This window comes from Symphalangus syndactylus, chromosome 6 (genome assembly GCF_028878055.3).
Source record: "Symphalangus syndactylus isolate Jambi chromosome 6, NHGRI_mSymSyn1-v2.1_pri, whole genome shotgun sequence".
NCBI classification, from domain to species: Eukaryota; Metazoa; Chordata; class Mammalia; order Primates; family Hylobatidae; genus Symphalangus; species Symphalangus syndactylus.
In genome coordinates, this window is record NC_072428.2 from 57,867,727 (window position 1) to 57,894,081 (window position 26,355).

At 40.7% G+C, this 26,355-nt stretch overlaps 1 protein-coding gene across 1 annotated transcript in view; it reads right to left on the reverse strand.

Annotated features, from left to right (window-relative positions):
• Nucleotides 1-26,355, reverse strand: part of GDPD4 (glycerophosphodiester phosphodiesterase domain containing 4) — a 56,735-nt gene that overhangs the window by 26,568 nt on the left and 3,812 nt on the right. The window contains exons 5-7 of the mRNA XM_055283027.1: nucleotides 17,112-17,268; nucleotides 3,663-3,884; nucleotides 574-728 (exon numbers count right to left, since the gene is read on the reverse strand). Of these exons, the coding sequence (XP_055139002.1) occupies nucleotides 574-728; nucleotides 3,663-3,884; nucleotides 17,112-17,268 (534 nt within the window). The remainder of the gene's footprint in view (nucleotides 1-573; nucleotides 729-3,662; nucleotides 3,885-17,111; nucleotides 17,269-26,355) is intronic.

Below are 26,355 nucleotides of genomic sequence, written 5' to 3' on the forward strand. Positions count from 1 at the left end.
TTTGGAAAAGTTATCATTTTATTCCCAGGTGCTTTTAATTCTGAAAATTTGTCTCTAATTGTATATTTATAAATACAGTGGTTAATAATTTTAGTTTCTTCTCATGCTTAGCTATTTTTACATTTTTTAAATAATGGTTTTGTTATATTCTTAATTATCTCTTCCAGAAATATGGCTATCTGGATCACAAAGCCATTTACAAGGTACTGCCATCCATCTGGTAATGGTAGGAGGAAATAAACAACGTTTTGCGTTCTGACTTTGCAACGTCCATCTTTTACGTAAGAACAGAAATGCCAAGCATACAAAAAAGTGTACTGAATGGTGAAAGATTAGAGTACACAGGAGAGGCTAAAGTCTATGTTCCAGGAACATAGTCAACACTTGATAAATGTTTGTTGGCATAGGGAGGGAGGGAGGGAGGAAGGGGTAGGAAAAAGAAAGGAGATTCAAAGAAGATAACCACACACAGAAATTCTAAGATGGAAAGGGGAAGTTAAGTAGTTTAATTAGAATGTGTATTTTGTGTAAGTAAGGCAATATGTGCCAAGAGAGGTGTGGTCAAACACTTACCTTAACCCATTAGGGAACAACTTCTTGTAGTCAACATTTATTATACTGATATTGTTTTTAGCAAGGGTTTCAACGGATACTAAATGGCCCACATGCTGAAAACCAGGAGCCACGGATCTGACATATTGCCTATCATGAGTTGGCAACCAAAAAATCTGTAAGGAGAAACAAGAAGTCCTTCAGTAAATAATCAGCTATACAGGTACGAACAGCCCCATACAGCCCCAGAGAGAATGGAGGGAGCTCCATGCCAGCACAGGTAGTATTGTACAGAGTAGAGAGAGAGATTCTAGTCCTTGGTGAAAGAGTCAACATGGGCTAGTATTTTGTTTTGTTTTGTTTTTTGAGATGGAGTCTCACTCTGTCGCCCAGGCTGGAGTGCAGTGGCGTGATCTCGGCTCACTGCAAGCTCTGCCACCCGGGTTCATGCCATTCTCCTGCCTCAGCCTCCCGAATAGCTGGGACTACAGGCGCCCACCACCACACCCGGCTAATGTTTTGTATTTTTAGTAGAGACAGGGTTTCACCATGTTAGCCAGGATGGTCTCGATCTCCTGACCTCATGACCTGCCCGCCTCAGCCTCCCAAAGTGCTGGGATTACAGGCGTGAGCCACCACGCCCAGCCCTGGGCTACTATCTTCTAATGAACTCTTATAACGGGGGCTTTCACTAGGGCCACTCTGGAGCTTAGTTTTCTCACGACCTCTCCATTTACCAGTTAACATCAAGTGTCAAGGGCCTACTGTGTACACAAAGACTCATACAAGCCAAGTAGATTAGTTGATAGATGTGGGTGAATAGTGAGAATCAAAAACATCTTTCTGGTTAATGATGTTAAAAATCATCTTTGAGGCTGGGTGTGGTGGCTCATGCCTGTAATCTTAGCACTTTGGGAGGCCGAGAGTTCGAGACAGGCCTGGGCAACATAGGGAGGCCCTGCTTCTATTTTATTTTTAAAAAATCATCTTTGAGAGGAGTCATTTCCTGCCAACAGGGATGCTATTATGACTCATCTATGAAATACTTCCATTTGTAAAAAGACATAATTGTTTCACTCACAGCACTCCCATATTCTGAGAATTTATGGGATTTGGAACAACTGAATGCCCAAATGCAGAGTTGCTTCTGAAAAACATTATGAGCAAATCTCTGCTCAATTAAGAACCAGCTCTCCTTTCTATATCATTCATCATGCCAAGTCTTCAAAGCCTTAATGTTACTCAGACTCTTTCTAATGGATCTATGTTGGTGTGGTGCAGGTCACATTAGATCGTTATTACACATATTCCTCTTTAACAGAGTGCTGACATTTCATTTGGTTTGGAATAGCAAACAGCCTCAGTGGTTTTCCCCGCTGAGATAAATTTAACTGGGTCATTCCTAGATTACCACATGTAGCTGTATAAGTAACAATCTTCATTTCCATAGGAAGTAAAATTACTTAAGGATCCCAGGGTAGATGTACAAGGTAGGTCAAGTTCAACTGCTGTGCTCCTAGTGAGAGGCGCCAGCATGCTGGCAGCCCTCACAGCCCTCGCCTCCTCTGCCTGGGCTCCTACTTTGGCGGCACTTGAGGAGCCCTTCAGCCCACCGCTGCACTGTGGGAGCCCCTTTCTGGGCTGGCCAAGGCGGGAGCCGGCTCCCTCAGCTTGCAGGGAAGTGTGGAGGGAGAGGTGCGAGTGGGAACCGGGGCTGTGTGCAGCGCTTGAGGGCCAGCTGGAGTTCCGGATGGGTGTGGGCTTGGTGAGCCCCGCACTCGCAGCAGCCAGCCGGCCCTGCCGGCCCCGGGCAATGAGGGACTTAGCACCCGGGCCAGCGGCTTCGGAGGGTGTACTGGGTCCCCCAGCAGTGCCAGCCCACCGGTGCTGTGCTCGATTTCTCGCCAGGCCTCAGCTGCCTTCCCACAGGGCAGGCCTCGGAACTGCAGCCCACCATGCCTGAGCCTTCCCCCGCCTCCATGGGTTCCTGTGCAGCCTGAGCCTCCCCAACGAGTGCCACCCCCTGCTCCACGGCACCCAGTCCCATCGGCCACCCAAGGGCTGAGGAGTGCGAGTGCACGGCGCGGGACTGGCAGGCAGCTCCACCTGCAGCCCCAGTGCAGGATCCATTGGGTGAAGCCAGCTGGGCTCCTGAGTCGGGTGGAGATGTGGAGAACATTTATGTCTAGCTCAGGGATTGTAAATATACACCAGCACCCTGTGTCTAGCTCAGGGTCTGTGAATGCACCAATCGACACTCTGTATCTAGCTGCTCTGGTGGGGCCTTGGAGAACCTTTTTGTCTAGCTCAAGGATTGTAAATCCACCAGTTGGCATTCTGTATCTAGCTCGAGGTTTGTAAACACACCAATCAGCACCCTGTGTCTAGCTCGAGGTTTGTGAATGCACCAATCGACACTCTGTATCTAGCTGCTCTAGTGGGGCCTTGGAGAACCTTTGTGCCGATACTCTGTACCTAACTGATCTGATGGGGACCTGGAGAACCTTTATGTCTAGCTCAGGGATTGTAAACGCACCAATCAGCGCCCTGTCAAAACAGACCACTCGGCTCTACCAATCAGCAGGATGTGGGTGGGGCCAGATAAGAGAATAAAAGCAGGCTGCCCCAGCCAGCAGTGGCAACCCACTCGGGTCCCCTTCCACACTGTGGGAGCTTTGTTCTTTCACTCTTTGCAATAAATCTTGCTACTGCTCACTCTTTGGGTCCACACTGCTTTTATGAGCTGTAACACTCACCGCGAAGGTCTGCAGCTTCACTCCTGAAGCCAGCGAGACCACGAGCCCACTGGGAGGAACGAACAACTCCAGACGCGCCGCCTTAACAGAGTTGTAACACTCACCGTGAAGGTCTGCAGCTTCACTCCTGGGCCAGCGAGACCACCAACCCACCAGAAGGAAGAAACTCTGAACACATCCGAACATCAGAAGGAACGAACTCCAGACGCGCCACCTTAAGAGCTGTAACACTCACCGCAAGGGTCCACGGCTTCATTCTTGAAGTCAGTGAGACCAAGAACCCACCAATTCCGGACACACTAGGACATGCTACCCACCTCCCAACCTGTGTCATAAATACTGAGACAGACATACCAGATGTTGCTCGATTTTAGAGGCAAAGATCACACTTACTACTTGGCGGACAAATGTGTGTCTGAGAGGATGTTTTGGTGGAGGGCCATGAAGATCAAATATCACAAATTTTCTTTCCTTCTCTGCAAGTGTCAATAAATCAGCTAGTGTTGGAATTGACTGATTTCTTGCTCTTTCTGTATCTGCCTCTGATAGAGGTTTCATATTGTAAAATGGCCTGAGCTAGAAATAAATACATCAAGAAATACATCAAAAGCACTTTCCAGTTCTCCTACTATGTAGCCACACATCCAGCTCTACCTCAGTTGCTCCACTATCATTCAATCCACCAGGCCCTCTGAAATACTTGTCCTAGATAACAGGTGACAAGGAGAGAAATAAAATGTAATCATCATCAATAATTACAGTGTTTGGAACACTCTCTTCTATATCCTACAACCTGTTGTATTTGCACTGAAGGTAATGTTCTTATCCTGGCCTTCCTTTCCAGCCTTTTCTCCCATAACTCAAGATAATACATCCCTTTTCAGTCGTGCTGGCTTCCCACATGGGCTCTTGCTATTCTAGTTTTGTGTAATAGGAAGAACACATGCTTTGGCTTCAACTGAATTTAATACCAGCTCTACCCCTCCCTTGACTTCCTTGCCATATCCACTTGTTAAAATCCTACCCTTCAAATGCTATTTCCCTCATGAAGCTTTCCTTTAATCTTCCTGAACTAAAGAGACTTCAAGGCTGGTGCTGTGGTCATGCCTTTAATCCCAGCAGGCTGAGGCAAGAGGATCACTTGAGGCCAAGAGTTTGAGGCCAGCCTGGGCAACACAGTGAGACCCTTGTCTCTACAAAAAAATTTTAAAATAGCTGGGTGTGGTGATACATGCCTGTAGTCCTAGCTACTAGGGAGGCTAAGGCAGAAGGATTACTTGAGCCCAGGAGTTTGAGGCTGCAAGTGAGCTATGATCATGCCACTGCACTACAGCCTGGGCAATAGAGTGAGGCCCTATCTCTAAAAAAAATAAAAAAGGAGACTTCAATGGCTTTAAAGCCCAATGGCCCATTTTTATGGCTCTGTAACTGTATGTCTCATTCATACATAGCTAATATATGTAAAAATAGCTAAGCATGAGAAGAAACTAAAATTATTAACCACTATTTATAAATATACAATTAGAGACAAATTTTCAGAATTAGAATTTGGACATGTCTTAGTACATTAAAGTTCAATCCTGGCTCACTATGCTTCTTGCTATGCAACCTTGGTAATAAAACCATTTAAATTCTCCAAGTCATCATTGCCCAAATTATAAAATAGAGGAGAGAAAGAATAACCTATATATTTCTTAGGATTATTTTGAAGATTAAATATGATAAAAATATTTACAAGGTCTGGGAGTATGTCTGGTACACAGATAGAAAAGTATACAATTCACATTAGTTCCTTCACTCTCTACTGACTACTGGAGTGTATGTAACTCCCTCTTGGTGGGAACTGTCATATATTCTTTGAAATGCACAGCATTTCACCTAACACATGGGAGAACACACATATGTTTGCTACATTAAATGTAATAGATGGCAACTTTGATAATCACTTGCCATTTTTTAGATCATTTGAGTGAAGGCAGTGTAAAAGGCTACCTCCCAGGAGAAGGAAGCAGTAGAAGGAAGAAGTCACATTTTCTTAAGACTCAAGTAATCTCTCTTTTTCTCTACACAACTTTATCTTCATTCTCTTTCATACCTCTCCTATTTCTTCTTCTTCTTCGTTTGACCTAAATAAGCTGCCTTTTTTCACATTTTTCTCAGGAAAGAAACAATCACATTGCACAGTATCTCCAGAAAATTGCTAGGCCAGAAGGCAGATCATTGCTAGGCCAGAAGGCAGATCATTGCTAGGCCAGAAGGCAGATCATTGCTAGGCCAGAAGGCAGATCTAAACCATGGTTTAGATCTGATTGAAAGCTACAACTAATGGTTTTCTTAATTCTCAGGACAATAGAAATATGCTTCAGAATTCAAGATTTTCTTAGCTACTACCAGACCTAAACCAACTGGTTCACTTAACTGTTAAACCTTCTTGTGAGAAAAATTGTTAAAAGGATTTATGGGAAAGACCAACACAAGACCAAAAATTCAAAATAGCAAAGATGGTAAATATTTAATCGATATAAGAGTTTAAAACTAGACTCCAGTAAACTTTAAATAGTATTATGGGGATAGGGCTAACAGCTAAAGTACATTGTGCCTCTTTAGACTTAATCAGAAAAATAAACTGGAATGGATAAATGCCTGTTTAGACTATATCCAACATGTGATTGAATGTTTTCAAAAAGCCACAAGAAGTAACAAGCTAGAAATGAAAATAAATTTCTAGTCCTCCAGATGAAACATCTGGTTCCTCAAATAAAAATAAGATTAAAAGGTCCTCTGTTCTCTGTGCCTCTGTGTAGACATATTAAAAGAAGAAAGGTTATTGGAAGAGCCAATGTATAATATTGGTTAAGAAATAGAAAGACAGGGCCGGGCACGGTGGCTCACGCCTGTAATCCCAGCACTTTGGAAGGCCGAGACAGGCAAATCACCTGAGGTCAGGAGTTCGAGACCAGCCTGACCAACACAGAGAAACCCTGTCTCTACTAAAAATACAAAAATTAGCCAGGTGTGGTGGCACATGCCTGTAATCCCAGCTACTCGGGGGCTGAGGCAGAAGAATCGCTTGAACCGGGAGGCGGAGGTTACAGTGAGCCAAGATCGCATCATTGTACTCCAGCCTGGGCAACAAGAGTGAAACTCCGTCTCAAAAAAAAAAAAAAAGAAAGAAATAGAAGGACAATCAAACCTGTCCAATGATGCCACATCAAGGAAACATTCCACTGAATAGACAATTCTGGTAAGAACTAACTGTAATTACATGTGAACAATACAACTTTTTTTTTTTTTTTTTTTTTGAGACAGAGTCTTGTTCTGTCACCCAGGCTGGAGTGCAGTGGTGCAATCTCAGCTCACTGCAACCTTCGCCTCCCAGGTTCAAGTGATTCTCCTGTCTCAGCCTCCCAAGTAGCTGGGATTACAGGCATGCATCATGATGCCCAGCTCATTGTTGTATTTTTACTAGAGACAGGGTTTCACCACGTTGGCCAGGCTGATCTTGAACTCCTGACCTCGTGATCCACCTGTCTCGGCCTCCCAAGTGCTGGGATTGCAGGCGTGAGCCACCATGCCCGGCTAACAATACAATTTTCTTGTTGATATGGGCACCACCACATCTACCATTAATTGCATTACTATTAAAAAATCAGATCACCAGAGTACTACAACCACTTAAGTAGTGGGAGTATCTAACAATCCTGTCTTTTTCCATGTCCCAACATAAAACTATTACTTTGAGACCATTGTCAGAAGAACATCTCTTTCTTCTCTATGGCACTTTCCCTATACATTTATTTATTTATTTTTAATGTTTATTTTTCTTGAGTTTTGTTCTTGTTGCCCAGGCTGGAGTACAATGGCACAGTCTCAGCTCACTACAACCTCCACCTCCCAGGTTCAAGCAATTCTGCGTCAGCCTCCTGAGTAGCTGGGATTATAGGCACCCATCACCAAGCCCAGCTAATTTTTTTTTTTATATTTTTAGTAGAGACAGGGTTTCACCATGTTAGCTAGGCTGGTCTCAAACTCATGACCTCTCCCCTATAAATTTAAATATTAGAAGCTAGCAAGGTGGTTCACACCTGTAATCCCAGCACTTTGGGGGGCCAAGGCGGGCAGATCACAAGGTCAAGAGATCGAGACCATCCTGGCCAACATGGTGAAACCCTGTCTCTACTAAAAATACAAAAATTAGCTGGGCATGGTGGTGTGTGCTTGTAGTCCCAGCTACTCGAGAGGCTGAGGCAGGAGAATTGCTTGAAGCCGGTAAGCGGAGGTTGCAGTGAGCTGAGATCATGCCACTGCACTCCAGCCTGGCAACGGACCGAGACTCCATCTCAAAAAAAAAAAAAAAAAAAAAAAAAAAAATTAGGAAGCTGCTTTGCAAAAAGGACCACAAAAAGAAATGTACTACAGACAAATTGTTTTTAGAAGCCTCAAAAGGTTCTATCGCACATTATCAAATTACAGCTCATATGAACATTACTATATTGATTCAAAAAATAACCAAATAGACTTCCGGTTTCTGGTTCCACATGTAAGGAGCTTGGAAGCTGTCACTCCATCCTAACAACAAGTAAAAAGTTGAACAGAATGAAAAATCAACAACTCTTCTTGGATATGTAATAGAGGTGAGGACACAGGGCAAACTGCTGCCCAGAAAATTGGAGACACAGGTGAAAGGAGATGAATCATAGCTTACCAGAATGAGCCTAATAAATGGAAACCGCTAAGGAAACCAGTGCTGGGGTAGGAAAACTTGAACCATCATTGACAAATTCCTGGAGGATTAGTGTGGACAAGTCTGAGAGTTAAAAAACTCAAGGGGACACCTTGAGATACATGATTATGTTGTTTATTTGAAATCTTTCTACTTTTTTGATGTAGGCATTTATTGCTGTAAACTTCACTCTTAACACCACTTTTGCTATATCCCATAGGGTTTGGTATGTTGTGTTTCTATTTTCATTTATTTCAAAAATTTTTTAAATTTCCTTAAGTTCCTCATTAACCCACTGATCATTCAGAAGCATGTTGTTTAATTTCCATATATTTGTAGTTTTTAAAAAAGTATAACATCTTATTTGTAAAGCTTAATTTTGACATAAAATCTTATAAACACAGTATTATCTGATTTTTACATTCTCTTTTATTTGAGCCAATAAAATTTATTTTTTTAACTTTTATTTTAGATTCAGTGGGTACATGTGCAGGTTTGTTACCTGGGTGTATTGCATGATGCTGAGATTTGAGGTGTGAATGAACCCATCACTCAGGTACTAAGCTTAGTACCTAATAGTTTTTCAACCCTGGCCCCCTTCCTCCTCTAGTAGTCCCAATTTTCTATTGTTGCCATCTTTATGTTCATGTATATCCAATATTTAGCTCCCACTTATAAGTGAGAACATGCAGTATTTGGTTTTCTGAGCCTGTATTAATTCACTTAGGATAATGGCCTCCAGCTGCATCCATGTTGAAAGACATGATTTCACTTTTTTATAAGTGCATAGCATTTTGTGGTGTATATATTTGTACAGTTTTGAAAGTTCCTCTCATTGATATCTAGTTTTATTCCATTGTGGTCAGAAAAGATACTTAATATGATTTCAATTATTTTAAATTTGTTGAGATTTGTTTTGTGGCCTTACACATGGTCTGTCCTGGAGAATGTTCCATGTGCTGATGAAGAGAATGTGTATTCCATAGCTATTTTATGAAATATTCTGTAATTGTCTGTTAGGTCCATTTGGTCCAAGTACAGTTTCAATCCAATGCTGATTTTTTGTCTAGATGATCTGTTCAATGCTCATAGTAGGATGTTAAAGTCACCAACATTTACTGCATTGGAATCTTTCTCCCCCTTTAAATATAATAATATTTGCTTTATATGTCTGGGTGCTTTGGTGTTGAGTGCATATATATTTATAATTGTTACATCTTCTTGGTGGATTGATCCCTTTATTATTTCATAATGACCTTCTTTGTCTTTCTATAGTTTTGGAACTAAAGTCTGTTTTATCTGATGTAAATATAGCTATTCCTGCTTGCTTTTGATTTCTGTTTGCATGGAATATCTATCCCTTCACTTTCTGTCTGTATGTGTCTTTACAGGCAAAGTGAGTTTTTTGTAGGCAGCATATAGTTGAGTCATTTCCTTTATTCATTCAGGCAGTCTATCATCTTTTCTTTTGTCTATCTTTTCTTTGTAGCCCAGGCTGGAGTGCAGTGTTGTGATCTTGACTCACTGCAAGTGACTATCAAGTGACTAATTGGTTTACATTCAAGGTTATTGTAATAGGTGATGACTTGCTGTGGTCATTTTCTTAATTGTATTATGTTTGTTTTGTATATTCTTTGTTTCTTCTTGTTTTTCATTTCAATTTGATGGTCTTCTGTAGTATAAAAGGTTTGATTTTTTTCTCTCTCTCTCCTTTGCATATCTGCTCTACTGATGAGTTTTATGCTTTTGCGTGTTTTCATAATGATGATTATCACCTTTTTGCTTCTAGATACAGGGATCCCTTGAATATTTCTTGTAGGGCTAGTCTAGTGGTTTTGCATTCCCCAGTTTTTGCCTGTCTGGGAAAGACTTTCTCCCTCATTTCTGAAGGATAGATTGCTGAGTCAAATATTCTTGGCTGCCAATATTTTTTCTTTCAGTACTTTGAATACCTCATTCTACTCTCTCCTGGTCTGGACAGTTTCAGCTGTCAGTCTAATGAGAATTCCCTTATATGTGACTTGATGCTTTTCTCTTGCTCTTTTTAGAATTATTTGTCTTTGACTTTTGACAATTTGATAAAATATGCCTTGGTGTGGACCTTTTGGGATTGAATCTATTTGGGAACCTTTGAGCTTCTTAGGTCTGGATGACCACCCCTCTCCCCAGATTTGGGAAGTTTTAAGCTATTGTTTCATTAAATAGTGTTTCTATGGCTTTTTCCAACTCTTTCCCTCAGGAACATCTACAATATGAAAATTTGTTTGCTTAATAGTGTCCTTTCTTGTAGGCTTTCTTTATTCTTTTTCATTCTCATTTGTTTTTCTCTTCTATCTGGGTAATTTTCAAATGACTCATCAAGCTCAGAGATTCTTCTGCTAAAACAATCTCTTGTTGAAGCTCTGGACTATATTGTTTTATTTTGGTACTTGAATTATTCAGCTGCAAGGGTGTCCATTTGTTTTTTTTTTTTTTTTTTTTTTTTGAGACGGAGTCTTGCTTTGTAGCCCAGGCTGGAGTGCAGTGTTGTGATCTTGACTCACTGCAACCTCCACCTCCTGGGTTCAAGCAATTCTCCTGTCTCAGCCTTCCAAGTAGCTGGAACTACAGGTGCATGCCACCACACCTGGCTGATTTCTGTGTTTTTTAGTAAAGACAGGGTTTCACTATATTGGTCAGGCTGGTCTCCAACTCCTGACCTCAGGTGATCCACCTGCCTCGGCCTCCAAAAGTACTAGGATCACAGGCATGAGCCACCACATCCGGCTGGTTCTTTTTTACTGTATCTATGTTTTTGTTGAATTTATCATTGACATCATGAATTGTTTTCCTAATTTTGTTGAATTGTCTGTTTTTTTGCATCTCATGGAGTTTCCTTAAGGTAATTATTTTGAATTCCTTTTCCAGCAATTCATTTATTTCCTTTTCATTCAGGTCTGTTACTAGAGTTATTATGTTCCTTTGGTGGTGTCATATTTCCTTGCTTTTTCATTTCTTGTGTCCCTGTGCTAATGTCTATGCATCTGGTGGAATAATCACCTCTTCCAAACTTTCTAGAGTGGCTTTTCTAGAGAAAGATTTTCACCTGCAGTTGGGTCTTAGTGCACTAGTTGAGAAGGGTGTGGTGACTTTGTTCCTGGGTAGGTGCAGTGGTATAGTCTCTGTGCAGCTTCTTTGGCTGCATTCAACATCAGCAATAACTGTGGGCATCTCAGTGGCTTAGGGGTGTGGAAATTTGTTGTCGCAACAGCAGAGGTGTATGTTGTTAATGTCCTTGGTCCACAAAGGCTTTTGGGGTTCTCCAATTCTTGTTTTCTCTACAATGAGGAGACTTCACTGAGGGGATCCCTCTTGGTGTCAGGTCTGACATGGCCTACAATCAACTGCCATGGTGCTGGATTCCAGGTGCAAATGTTTAGATTGGCAGAGTCCTAGGATCAGAGTCTCACAAACCTATTTGCCCTCTCTGTGAACCTTTCACTCTCTGTGGCAGGGTTGGACATAGGTTGCCCACACCATCAGACTCTAACCCCTTAGCAGCTTGAGTCCAGGGAGTTAGGCTGTAGCTGTGACTCTACTCTTGCTAGGCAGGGAACAGCCCTGGCCTGACTCTAAGGAAGAAGGTGTGTTCTGGAGGTTTAAGCCTAGGGCACAGGGCATGGCTATAATTTGGGAGCTTGAGCCAACAGGGCTCAGTGGCAGCTTGGGTGCCTGGGGATGAGGTACCATGTAGTGGCAACACTAGACTCTAAGATGGTAGGATTCAGCAGTATCCCAGACTCTGTGAGGCCAAGTGCAGCAGCAAGTACCCCAGTATGGCTGGTGTTTGGGTCCTGGGGGGCAAGAAGCAGCACAATGTGACTCCATTCCTTAGGGATGGCACTATCTCAGCAGCTTAGACTCTAGGGAGCTAGTCCAGCTCCAGGGAAGCAGGGTACTACAATTGTTTGGCCTGTAGGGTCGGGTATCTCTGCTCAGACACTGGTTTGTTTCCCTGGGATGAAGGGTACTATGTTAGCTCAGCCATGGAATGTGAGTTGCTCAGCTCAGTCAAAACATTGATTCTCCAAGGGTTGATGTGCCACTCTACTCAGGCCTTGGGGGCCTGACTGTTCTGAGCAGCCCAGGCACCATTTCCCTGCCACACAGGGCTCTGACAAAGTACTTTTTCCTTGAAAGGGCAGTGCACAGTTTCAACTCAGGACCCCAGTGGCAGGGCATAGCCAAGTCTGAAAGAGGTAGATGGAGCTGTTCTGCCAAAGCACCATATCCCCAGGAAAGGGTACACAGCTCCATCTCTAGCCCAAAGGTACAGGGGGAGGGGTAAATGAAACAGTTCTATCTGCTGCTTGGCTCCACAGGGAAAGGTGTAACAGTTGCTTGGCCTGGGGATGTTAGGCCACTCTGTTGGGGTGGTTCCCCAGCAGTTTAGCATAAGGGATGAAGGGGTGCTGTGGCTACTCACCTCTGGAGCAAGATGTGAGTAGTTCCAGGATGGCATTGCACAGTAGCCATGTAGGCCACGGGGCAGGCACAGCTGGCTACTTCTCTGAGGGGAACACAGTTGTATGGCCTCTAGGTAGCTACCCCAGCTGGGCTTAGGGCCTGTGAGGACTGCAGGGGACCCCAATAGGGGTCCAAGGTGTTGCTGGGGGCTGCTAGGATCCTCTTGCCTAGCTTTTCACCATAGAGAGAAGTTCCTCCTGGTTCCCGGCTGATCTCAGCTGGGGGATGAGGTGGCAGGGTCCTGTTGTTTCCTTCCATTCTCTATGTGGGTCTCCTGAGTTTCTGTGCTCACCAGGGTTTCTGTTACTCCTTTGATGTACTCTGGTGCTGTCCTTTATTTTCATTAAAATATGTTTTTTTTATTTATTGTTTTGGCTGTCTTTGTGGAAGGGATGAGTGCTAGTATTTTCTAGCTGAATATCTTGCTGTCATTTCTCCTTTGAGTGGGTTTTGTTATCCTGCTTGTTCCTTCATTAATGTGACAAATAAAACTTGTACTCATGTCGACTATGTATCTGCATGAGAATTATATTTTTGTCATTTCTATAATCATACTTTCACAAAAGGATATAACAAAGTTCCACGGAAGTGTTGGTTGGGCTAAAGAAACAGGAATTCAGTTTAGCTTCCAGTATCAACTCCCAGAATGTCTGTATCTATTCTTATTTTGTTATAAGATTAACTACTTGATTTTCACAATAATCTCGACTAATAAATACATTAATAAATAATGACCAATTCACCACCATGATCAATCAATAATCATACCCAACCAATAAAGAATCATCAGAATAATCTTTACTAATTTTTTCACTAAAAAACTACCCAAATCTCCAAATCTTTTAAATCACATGATAACACCATTTCAACTACCTTCTAACCGTACAGCATGAAAGCCAAGAAAGCTCCACGATCAAACCTAAAGTCTCCAGATAACCATATTTAAACCCCCAGGTTTCAGGATGCTCTTCAGTAGCCACTGAAACAGGATAACTAAATGCTACAAGCAAAGCACCTAAACACCCTAAACATGCTAAAACAGGGCTATTAATCCTAAAAAATGCCCACCAAAAGTCATTACAATAACAGATCCAACCCTATCACTTACAACTAACTCAAACATTCAAAACTGCAGACAGTTCTGAAGAAATGTTTGAAAACCAAAAATAAGGCCAGTGCAGTGGCTCACATCTGTAATCCCAGCGCTTTGGGAGGCCGAGGCAGGTGGATCACCTGAGGTTAGGAGTTTGAGGCCAGCCTGGTCAACATGGTGAAACCCTCTATTAAAAACACAAAAAATTAGCTGGTCATGGTGGCGGGCGCCTGTAGTCCCAGCTACTCAGGAGGCTGAAGGAGGAGAATCGCTGGAATGAGGGAGGCGGACGCTTCAGTGTCCCGAGATCATGCCACTGCACTCCAGCCTGGGTGGCAGAGTGAAACTCCGTTTCAAAAAAAATAAAAATAAGGCTGGGTGTGGTGGCTCACACTTGTAATCCCAGCACTTTGGGAGGCCAAGGTGGGCAGCTCACAAGGTCAGGAGTTCAAGACAAGCCTGGCCAATATGGTGAAACCCCATCTCTACTAAAAATACAAAAAAGGCCGGGCGCGGTGGCTCACGCTTGTAATCCCAGCACTTTGGGAGGCCGAGGCAGGCGGATCACGAGGTCAGGAGATAGAGACCACGGTGAAACCCCATCTCTACTAAAAAATACAAAAAAAAATTAGCCGGGCGTGGTGGCAGGCGCCTGTAGTCCCAGCTACTTGGAGAGGCTGAGGCAGGAGAATGGCGTGAACCCGGGAGGCGGAGCTTGCAGTGAGCCGAGATCACGCCACTGCACTCCAGCCTGGGCGACAGAGCGAGACTCCGTCTCAAAAAAAAAAAAAAAAAAAAAAAATACAAAAAAATTAGCTGGGCATGGTGGCATGCAGCTATAATCCCAATTACTCGAGAGGCTGAAGCAGGAGAATTGCTTGAATTGAAACCTGGGAGGCAGAGGTTGCAGTGAGCTGAGATCACACCACCGCATTCCACCCTGGGCTACAGAGCAAGACTGTCTCAAAAATAAATAAATAAATATAAAAAAAAGAAAACTAAAAATAAGGATGCTATTTAATAAGTTATTAAGTATTAAGTGTTTCTGAATGTACTTAGAATTATGAAAAAAATTAAATTCATGGTTCCCACTTGGTAGCTAACCATGACCACTGACATGAGAAACAACTGTTGTCTTTCAGCAATAAGGACCACTAAGTTCCCATAAAGACCAAGAAAAAGCATCTATTAATTAAAATTCATCAACTCTACTGTTCCATCAAACATCTCAGCCTGATGAAACTTTGGCTCAATTTTAGGAGTAAGTTTAATTCTGTGAATCCTAATAAGACTTTTATCAGCCTTATATTATACATCAGACACAATAGGCTTTTCATCTAGAACACACCTTTGCCAAAATATGAACTATAGCTAACTAATATATACATCCTAATGGAGCACCTCTAGTTTTTATGTGTCTATGTATGAGACATATTGCAGAAGCTACATATACTCAGAAACCTAGAATATCAGAGTAATCACATTATTTTCATGTATGGAAATAGCATGTATAGACTATGTACTCCTATGAGGACAAATATTCTGAGCAACTACAGTAATAAATCCACTTTCAGCTTTTTCTTATATTAATACTAATTAATACAATGAATCTGAAGTGGAGTCCCAGTAGATGATACAGTTTGGATATGTGTCCCTTCCTAATCTTATGTTGAAATGTGACCTCCAATGTTGGAAGTGAGGCCTAATGAGAGGTATTTGGGTCATGGGGGCAGATCCCTTATGAATGATTTGGTGCCCTCCCCTCAGTAATGACTGATTTCTCATTCTATTAGTTCTTGCAAGAGCTGGTTGTTTAAAGGTGCCTGGTACCTCCTTCTCTCTTTCTTGCTCCCTCTCTCGCCATATAACATGCCTTGCTCCCCCTTCACCTTCTGCCATGAGTAAAAGCTTCCTCACCAGAAGCCGAGCAGATGCTGGTATCATGCTTGTAGAGCTTGTAGAACCATGAGTCAAATAAATCTCTTTTCTTTATAAATTACCCAGTCTCAGGTATTCCTTTATAGCAACACAAAATGGACACAGTAGGTAAGTCCATCTGTACATAATTCTTCACTTTTCCCTATTTTTACATGAAACATGATCAAACGGCCCTCAGGATTAACATCAAACATAAATAAAATTCTATTCCACCAGTACGCAATCAAAAATCCCTTAATATTTCTTTTCCTAATTACACTACTACCATATAAGTGAGCTATTACCACAGCTGACCCTCACACCTTGCTATCTCTGCTGTCACATGTGCTAGCAATATGGATGCCTGCTATCTATCTTGTTGAGATGTTTATTTTCAAAATCAAAGTCTCAAATGAGTATATCTGATTGGTCAGAACCTAGGTCACATGAATTCCTAGTCATAAAATAAGCTAGAAAACATAGGTTGTTTTGTTTTCTTTAATCTATCTTGAGAAAGTAGGCTTGACCTTTATCAAATGCAATTCTGACTTTTTACCCATTTAAAAACACTCAAGGATAATTCTAAACTCTTTAACTTGTTATGTAAGCATTGCCATAATCCTCATCAACGTATTTTCCAGATTATTCTCCCAATCTATCTCTCATCTACTTCCTACCCCTCTCCTTCCTTCCTCTCCTTTCCTCTATCCTTCCCTCCCTCTCCTACACACACACACAACACACACACACACAACACACACACACACACACACCCTGTTGCTCCAGGATAATCTCTGAAACACATCATCATTACTGCCCTTGTTTCCTTTGGTAATGATCTTCCCTCAGCTCAAATGGTAGCTGTGCATAAAGTATTCCCCAATTTCTTCCAGAGGAACGATTCATACTTGCCTCAAAATTACACTGTACACTGCACAGCACATGCTTTATACTGTACCACATCCATTATTAGTCTATACATCTCCTTCCAGAATCTCCCTTCCACATTCCCCAGTCTGAGTTAGAAGTTGTTCTTGTGTGCTCCTGAAGCAACCTGAAATTAACTCTAGTTTTGCACTTATCACAATGTATAGTAACTGTCTGTTTCTTATACTAGCCTGTGAATTCCATTAAGGCTGGATGTGTGTTTATTCACCATTATATTCCATGTGCCTTGTACCATTAGGTGCTCAATAAATATTTGTTGAATGGCAAGCAGAAAAAATAAAAAATATATGTCCTAGTCTGCTCATCCAGGAAAATGTTATGTACATGTTGGCCATACTGTAAAAGCTTATGAAATATTTGGGTAAAAAGAAATTACGAGATAAGGGTAAGTCTACAAGTTTGTCTTCAGACTTCCTAGTGAATGTAGAAAGCAGCAATTACACTGACTTCATTACTGAAAAAGCCCTCCTGCCAATACTATAGTCCTACTACCAAAATGGGATGAAATCATGTGGATACTTGCCTATCTTCATCTATGGCCTTTATTTTCAGGAGCAGCACATGATCTCTTACAAAAATTCAATGCAGGTTTGTGGAACTTGGGAATGTGTCTTACCTCTGGTTTTACAAACCATTTGCCTGCATTCAGAGTCGACAGGAAATCCCAGTTGAAGAAGGCAGGGTTCTTGAAGGCAGATTCTGGCTGAACTTCCCCGATATTGGTTGTTCTTCTCAGGTCAAAGCCATGCATGAGGAAAGGCACATGATCATAACTGCGGCAGAGGTAGAAAAGAAGGGCAGGGTTAGATAGGCTGAATTTAGCTACCTTGGTAGACAGGCTCCCTAGAAAGTCCTTCAAGGTCACAAGTGTCACTAGGGCTCCTTACTCCCTCTCAAATCTTAGAAAAGGGCTACATATCAGTCATTTACACTTTGATGTCAATATTTTTCTGCTCTAGGGATCAATCTTTCATGATATATAATCACATTAGTGATGGTGAAAGAATAGCTTCTCTATTCAGGGGCTTTCTGGCATTAGGAAAACAGCAGGCACAGTAGTGGCCTGAAAATAAAGTGAATGGAGGTAGGGATGATACAAGGTCCTCAGGTTCCAGGACCATACTAAGCAGGCGTCCACACAGTTTTCCTGTATTATTCTGATCCTTTCCCAGCTAGGCACTGCACTGAGTATTTCTTTTTGTTTGTTTGCTTGGTTTTTTTTGTTTTTTTGAGACGGAGTCTTGCTCTGTCACCCAGACTGAAGTGCAGTGGCATGATCTCGGCTCACCACAACCGTGATCACACAAGTGATTCTCCTGCCTCAGCCTCTCGAGTAGCTGAGACTACAGACAGGCACCACCACACCTGGCTTATTTTTGTATTTTTTAGTAGAGACAGGATTTTGTCATGTTAGCCAGGCTGGTCTCGAACTCCTAGCCTCAAGTGATCTGCCCACCTCAGCCTCCCAAAGTGCTGGGATTACAGGTATGAGCCACCATGCCCAGCCTACACTGAGTATTTCTGGTCCTACACTCTCCACATCAGATAGTATCATAAGGTAAGTTCCTTGTTCTTCTATCTGCAATTTGCTTTGGAGAATCTCTGATTTTATGAAACTATCTCTCCCTTTCTCATTAATATATCTATGAAGAGAACATCTATAATGAGGAAGATAAGGCTTGGAACTTACTCTTCTGCCATAAACCACTAGAAAACTGGGCAAAATAAAGGAAATAACTATTTTCAGTTAATGGACAAAAGGATGCACAATATTACTACAATCTCTGAGAAAAGCAATAAAAAAAAATGACATAAGCAATTCCATCAACCAGGCTTCTTTCCTGCAAGTGAATACTGAATTCCAGTACAGGGTGGGGGAACCTAAAAGGGACCTAGCTGTCTTGCTGAAATGAGAAGAAAGAGATTAGAGTAAGGGGGGAGCCAAGACAGCTAGAATTTGTGGGCTAGAGTCCCATAAAGGATAGAGTTATGCAAAAACAAAGACACAGTTCCAAGAAAATATGCAAAAGTCGGTAAGTCTACGGCTAGATATCAATCTGTATGTGTACAGAGTAAAACTATGAAGCTTGGCAAGAACAACTTCTAAGAAAAGAAAATATTACCAGACAGTTCTAAGACAATCGGAGCTTGCACAGGGGTATGAATCATTCAAGTTCCATCCAGCAAGAGAGGAGAGTCCTCAGTAATTACATAGGCATTCTTTAGAGACTCCAGAAGATCACACCTTAGAAAACGGGATAATTGGCTGGGCGTGGTGGCTCACTCCTGTAATCCCAACACTTTGGTGGGCGGATCACGAGGTCGAGATCGAGACCAGCCTGGCCAACATGGTGAAACCCCGTCTCTACTAAAAATACAAAAATTAGCCAGGCATGGTGGTACATGCCTGTAGTCCCAGCTACTCGAGAGGCTGAGGCAGGAGAATCGCTTGAACCTGGGAGGCAGAGGTTATGGTTAGACAAAATCGCACCACTGGACTCCAGCCTGGGCAAAAAGAGTGAAACTCCATCTCAGAAAATAAAATAGTGGGTGGGGGGGGATAATTTAGAACTACAATGGCCTTAGAGCCACTTTAGATCCTCTAAAAAAGAGTTTAAAAACAAGCCTCCAAAAAAAGACCAAACTAGTCTGGAAGTAACAACTATCTGCTAGAAAATGACCAACCCTAAAGGATACAAGATATAGCACCCAACAATGTAAAACTACAAGTCCAGCATGTAATCAAAACTTACTAGAGATATAAATAAGCAGGAAAATGTGACCGTATGGAAGAGGAATTACTCAACAGGGACAAACTCAAAAGTGAAAGAGATGACAGAATTCATAGACAAGGGTGTTAAACAGTGTAGAACAAAATTATAAAGGTGTAAACAAGGTATGTAAAGGAAAACATGAACACAATGAAGATATACATACAAGGTATAAAAATGGAAATTTAGAGACAAAACATAATAACTGAAATGAAAATTTCACCACATGAAATTTAAAACAGTTCAGATATTGCAGATCATGCAAAGAACAATGAATTTAAAGATGTAGCATTAGAATCTATCCAAATGAAAGCATAGAAAGAAGACTGAAACAAAAAAGAATGGGGAATCAGTGACCTGTAAGGCAATGATCAAGCAGTATTATATATATGTAAATGGAATCCTAAAAAAGAAGGGAGGGGCAGAAAAAAACATTTCAAAAAGTGAAACTAAAAATTTTTTCAAAATTTGATGAAGATTTGAACTGAATACTGAATTCTTTCCTGGCTAAAAGTCTCCAAACTAACGTCTTCAAATTCTCTTTCCATTTTTCTCACTTAGACTCAGTGGAATTGCTACTATCTTTTTCCTGCAAGGATATCTTGTGATACATAAATTACAGGCAAGAAAAATCTGTCAGATTGCCACTGCCTGCTTCCACATTAACTGAAGATGCTTTGGGCCTAACATCTTTTTTTTTTTCTTTTTGAAACAGAATCTTACTCTGTCACCCAGGCTGGAGTGTAGTGGTGCCATCTCAGTTCACTGCAACCTCCGCCTCCTAGGTTCAAGTGATTCTCCTGCCTCAGCCTCCCGAGTAGCTGGGATTACAAGTGCCCACCACCACGCCCAGCTAATTTTTGTATTTTTAGTAGAGATGGGGTTTCACCATGTTGGCCAGGCTGGTCTCAAACTCCTGACCTCAGGTGATCTCCCTGCCTCGGCCTCCCAAAATGCTGGGATTACAGGCTTGAGCCACCATGCCCGGCCAAATCTAACATCTAGACACCTCAACTGACTGCCCTCCAGACTAAGGAAACTGGTTTATAGATTTCTCCAAACATTACATTTGTTTTTCTTCCATTTGAAAGCTCATTTGCAATACTAACTCCTGAAATGAGACACAGCTGTTTAATGGGACTGGGCTATTTCCAGAAACAGAAGACTGGTTTACTGGGATCCTTTGCCACTCAGCTATTAACTCAGTTTTCCCAGCAACTCAGCTTTTAGTGTGTGAAACCTCTAGGGAAGCTTCAGATGGGGATGTTGGAGCTCAGAAGCCTACACCCAAAATGTGGTATGCTGACATGCTGAAATAAAGAAGGCTGTTAAGCATAATGGTTTAAGCTCTTTGGCCCAGGCAGTTCTGAATAATTAAACTGTATTAGATTTCCTTTTGGCAAAACAAGTGGTATCTGTGCAATAGCTAATACCACTTGTTGTGAATAGAAAAAATTTCCAAATAAGCTAAATGGTTATGAGAGGTGTGTACCACAGATCCCCTTAAATGATCTCTTTAGCTGGCTTCCTAAGGGAATGGGAAACTGGTTTTAGTCCCCCTTACAAACTCTTATTATTGTCATCTTGCTCTTCTTTCTATTCACAACAGACAAGAGGGACTAGTAACAAAAGAACTGACATTTTTGTCATGCAGAATCAGAACCCTATACCTGGCACTCAAGAACATTTACAGGCTACTACAAAGCAGTTTCATTCCTCAAATCCTAATTATGGTCCCCTTGACCCTTGTCAGCAGGAATCAGCCAAAGCAGTCATGGACCAATTCCTCCTTAATGATCACACTTCAGGATTGAGGGATAAAGAAGATGAGGGGGTACTGAAGCCATCCTCACAGGCTTAACAAGAATTCTGGACAGAAATATAGCTCTAATTAAGTATTAATCAGGCTTCATTTTGAACCACTTCCTTGTAATGGAAAATCATTTGACACTGACCATTTGCATTCCCAGTGTATCTATAGATACGATTTCTGACATTAGAATCACAAGGCTTTTGTTTAAGAATTGCTTAAGATGTTTTTCAGATCCCATATTCCAGTAAAACAGCTGATGTGAACCAGTTTGAAGACCCCCACAGAGGAACAGAATCAGCATGAGAATATAGTTTCTTCATCTCCCTGTCCCTTGACTTCACCCTGTACTCTTTGACCAATCAACGATCTGCACACTTCAGCCCACTCCAAAACCATTAAAAACTCTAGCCCCAAACTCCTCAGGGAGATGGATTTCAGGTTTCCTCCTATTTCCTCATTTGATGACTCTATCACTAAACCTCTTTCTCTGCTGCAAAAAAAAAAAAAAAAAAAAGGGAGCTGGGGCTAGGGGTGGGCATATGTTGAGGGGAATACAGATAAGCATCCAGAAGATTTCTTATCAAAACATAAGACAGAAAACTAGGAAATAACAATTTTTACATGCTTGAAGAAAACAACTGTCAACTTACAATTCTATATGCAGCAAAAATATTCTTCAAAAATGAAGGGAAAATTAAAATATTTCATACAAACAAAAAGAAGAATAATTCATTTCCAGCATACCTTTACTGTAAAAAAGATTAAAATAATTATTAGACAAAAAGGAAACTGATGCAATTCGAAACTTGGATCTACACAAAAGAATAAATAGTGCCAGAAATGATAAATACATGAGTAAATATAGAAACTTTTTTCTCATTTTTTAAAAACAGAATTAACTATTTAAAGCAAAAAGTAATAGCAATGTATAATGAGGTTCATGATAGCATCAGGTCATACTATGAGAGAGATGAAATGTTAGTGTACTGATAAAAGACGTATGCTTTACACAAAAATGTATAATACTCAAAGGGAGAAATAAGTTAAAGATTATATTGTAAACTCTAGCATAACAACTAAAAAAAAAAGAGGTATAGCTAATAATCCAACAGTAGAGATAAAGTTCTAAAAAATGCTCCATTAGTCCAAAAGGAGGCAGGAAAGGAGAAAACAAATAACAAAATGATAGTGCACTTGCCATGGGTCTAAAATTTAAAGGGGTGCCAAAAACTAATAAGCAAGATAAATACTATTTTAATACAATATTTAAAAGACAAAACCAATGCAAAAATCCACTATAAACAAAATATTAAATTTTAAATGAAGATAAGATAGTATTACTGATTTTTCCTTTTGCCTCAGGTTCTCATATGGCTTGGCATGACACATCTTCATTAAAATTTTTGACATTTTGTTCATCATGGATGCTAAAGGGTAGGCAAATACCAACAGAAACTAGTTATCACACACATACTTGTTACGTGTGACATTTACATTTATTCCCCTTAAAAAGTTAGGTGGAGACTGCGTTAGCAGAGAGGGAGTAAGAACAATAGGCACAAACAAGCTTATTGGGATCTTTCAATCTAACTCAGCTTCTATGGACTTCCAGTGACTGTTGGCAAGATTTCTCCTATTGGTCTACATGAGGAGGTCAACATTTCTTCAGGATCTGTGTGTTTCTGCAATCCCCAGAAAACTCAATTCAGTGTTCTCCAGAGAGGTGTATGGCTGGCTGGGCTTTTATGCTAGAACTTTTATAAGAGGACTGGGAATAATAGCAGCCAAAAATTTTGCATAGATCTTCTCAGGATCTCCCATAGGCTTTCACTCAGATGCAAATAACTTGTTTACATTACTTGCTTTTTAGGTTTAAAAAATGTCTCTGCCTTTTCAAATGCTTCTCAAAAATATGTTCAAATGAAGCTTTCATATAAACCTGTTTCACATTTAAGAACATAGCTGCAATTTTATAAAGTGGGATGAGCACTATCAAATTCACTTTGGGGTGAACTTGGTGTAGGGATCAAACATCCTTTATAACTATTTTATCACAAATCTCAAAAATTCCAACATTTTAAAGGCAAGAAGGGAAGAAGGAGCCAGCAAAAGAAGTCACATAGGAAACAGCCAGGTAGGAAGAAAATCAGGAGAGTATGGTATTCTAATTGCCAAATGAAGAAAGTGTTTCAAAAATGAAGGACTACTCAAATGCTGAGAGGTTAAGATGAAAACTGAAAATTTACTATGATGTTTAAGAAGTTTGAGGTCCCTGATAACTTAGTAAGAGCTCTGAGAAGTGGTGTAGAAGAAGCCTGATTGGGATAGGCTCAAAAAGGATTAAAAGTTATCCAAAACAAAGGGGAGGACTGAGAGAAGGCAAAGAAAGGCAATGTTGGAGTTCAAGACACTCACCCTAAAATATGACTGAGGAGACCAGAATATGCCATCCCACTATATACATCTTTGGCATATTGATTATTTTGAGCTGGTTATTTTGAGAAACTGCAGACACAGGAGAAGCTCTGAAAAGTTGCCCTTTTGTAAAGGAAATTTATATTTATAAAGGAAATTTTCATTAGTAAAAGTATCTGTACCAATAAGAGAGCTGCTCTGAAATCATTTTATTATCAAGAGACTTATATCTGTATAATAAGACAACCTTTATTCACCACACATTTTCTTCCCTCTTCTTCCCACAATTTGTCACTGCCCCCACATAGCCCCTATTCCTTTCTATAGCTCAGGAAACCATACAAGCTTCAATCATCTGGCCTTTTCCTTGAGTTCCAAATTTTTGTGGGACTCCCATGTGTACATACGTAATTAAAATTATTTTTCTCCTGTTAATCTGTCTTATGCCAATTTAATTTGTAGACTAGCCAAAGAACCTAGAAGGGTGGAGACTAACACAAACTTTTGCTCCTCTAGAGCAGTACAGACCACTCTTTGGAGGAATGTTGCTTAAAAGAAAGTGAAGACATGGGGTATAAACTGGAGCAGGATATAGGGCCTAGAAAAGTTTTAAAATGTCAGAATGGATCATCTTCTGATTTTAGAATCACTTTGTCTATATCTTTTCTTAAAAAAGCTGACGAGATTCTTTTCTTTAAATTCTATTTTGAGAGGACTGTAGATTCACATGGGTTTGTAAGAAATAATACAGAGAGATCCTACATACCCTTAGCCCATTTCCCCCAATAGTAACATCTTGCATAACTATACTATACTATCACAAGGAAACTGACATTGATAAAATCTATGACCTCATTCAGGGTTCATTCATTTTACATGAACTTATTTGTATATTTAGTTCTATATTTAGTTTACATGAACTTATTTGTATATTTTGTTAATTTTATCACACGTGCAGACATATCACCACCACCACAGTCAAAATACAGAACAGTAAATATATAAGAAGAGTTTTGTGTTACCTTTTAAAGTGGGAGCCACCTCTCTCCCTCCTTCACCCCTGGAAACCACTGATTTTTCTCCATCCCTTTAATTTTGTCATTTGAATATGATCTTCAAATGGAATCATACAGTATATAACCTTTTGAGACTGGCTTTATTCACTCAACTTAATTCCCATGAGGTCCATCCAAATGCAGCATGTTTCAATAGTTCATTCTTTTTTTTTTTTTTTTTTTGAGACGGAGTCTCGCTCTGTCGCCCAGGCTGGAGTGCAGTGGCGCAATCTCGGCTCACTGCAAGCTCCGCCTCCCGGGTTCACGCCATTCTCCTGCCTCAGCCTCTCCGAGTAGCTGGGACTAGAGGCGCCCGCCACCACGCCCGGCTAATTTTTTGTATTTTTTAGTAGAGACGGGGTTTCACCGTGGTCTCGATATCCTGACCTCGTGATCCGCCCGCCTCGGCCTCCCAAAGTTCTGGGATTACAAGCGTGAGCCACCGCGCCCAGCCCATTTTTATTGCTGGGTAATATTTCACAGTATGGATGAACACAGTTTATTTAATCATTAAACCTCTTAAAGGACATTTGGGTTGTTTCTAGATTTGGGCTATTACAAATAAAACAGCTATGAAAATTAATGTAAAGTTTTTTTTTATATGAACATTGTCTTCTTTTCTCTGGAATAAATGCCCAGGAGTACAATTTCTGGGGTGCATGGTAAGTACATAATGTGCCACATAATGACATTTAAGTCAACAACGGACCTCATATATGACAGTGGCCCCATAAGATTATAATGGAGTTGAAAATTTCCTATCACCTAGTGACTTCGTAGCCATAATATTGTAGCACAGTACATTACTCATATGTTTATGGTGATACTTGTGTAAACAAACCTGTACAGCCAATCATATAAAAGTATAGCACATACAACTACAGATAGTACATAATACCTGATGATGACAATAAACAACTGTTACTGGTTTATATATTTACTACACTACACTTTTTATTGTTATTTTAGAGTATATACATTCTATTATATATTTAAAAAATTAAATGTAAAACAGCCTCAGGTAGTCCTTCAGGAGGTATTCTAGAAGGCATTGTTTTCATAGATGACTGCTCCATGCATGTTATTATCCCTGCAGACACTGCAGTGGGACAAGATGTGAAGGTAGAAGACAGTGATATTAATGATCCTGATCCTGTGTAAGCCTAGGCTAATGTGTGTGCTTGTGTCTTAGTTTCTAACAAAAAAGTTTAAAAAAATTAAAATAGAAAACAGCTTAGAGAATAAGCTTATAAAGAAAGAAAATATTTTTGTACAGCTGTACAATGTATTTGTACTTACACTAAGTGTTATCACAAGAGTCAAAAAGTTATAATAAGCTGGAGTTAATGTATTATTGAAGAAAATTTTTTTATGAATTTAGCGCAATCTAAGTGTACAGTGTTTATAAAGTCTTCAGTAGTGTACATAATGTCCTAGGCCTTCACATTCACTTACCACTCACTCACTGACTCACCCAGAGCAACTTCCAGTCCTGCAGGCTCCATTCATGGTAATTGCCCTATACAGGTGTACCATGTTTTATCTATTATATTGTTATCTTTACCGTACTTTTCCTATGTTTGGATATGTTTAGATACACAAATACCTACCATTGTTCTACAATTGCCTACAGTATTCAGTACAGTGATATGCTGTACAGGCTTGCAGCTGAAGAGTAACAGGTCATACCATATAGCCCAGGTGTATAGTAGGCTATGCCATCTAGGTTTGTGTAAGTTCACTCTATGATGGTCACACAATGATAAAATTGCCTAACAACACATTTCTCAGAACGTGTGCTCATCA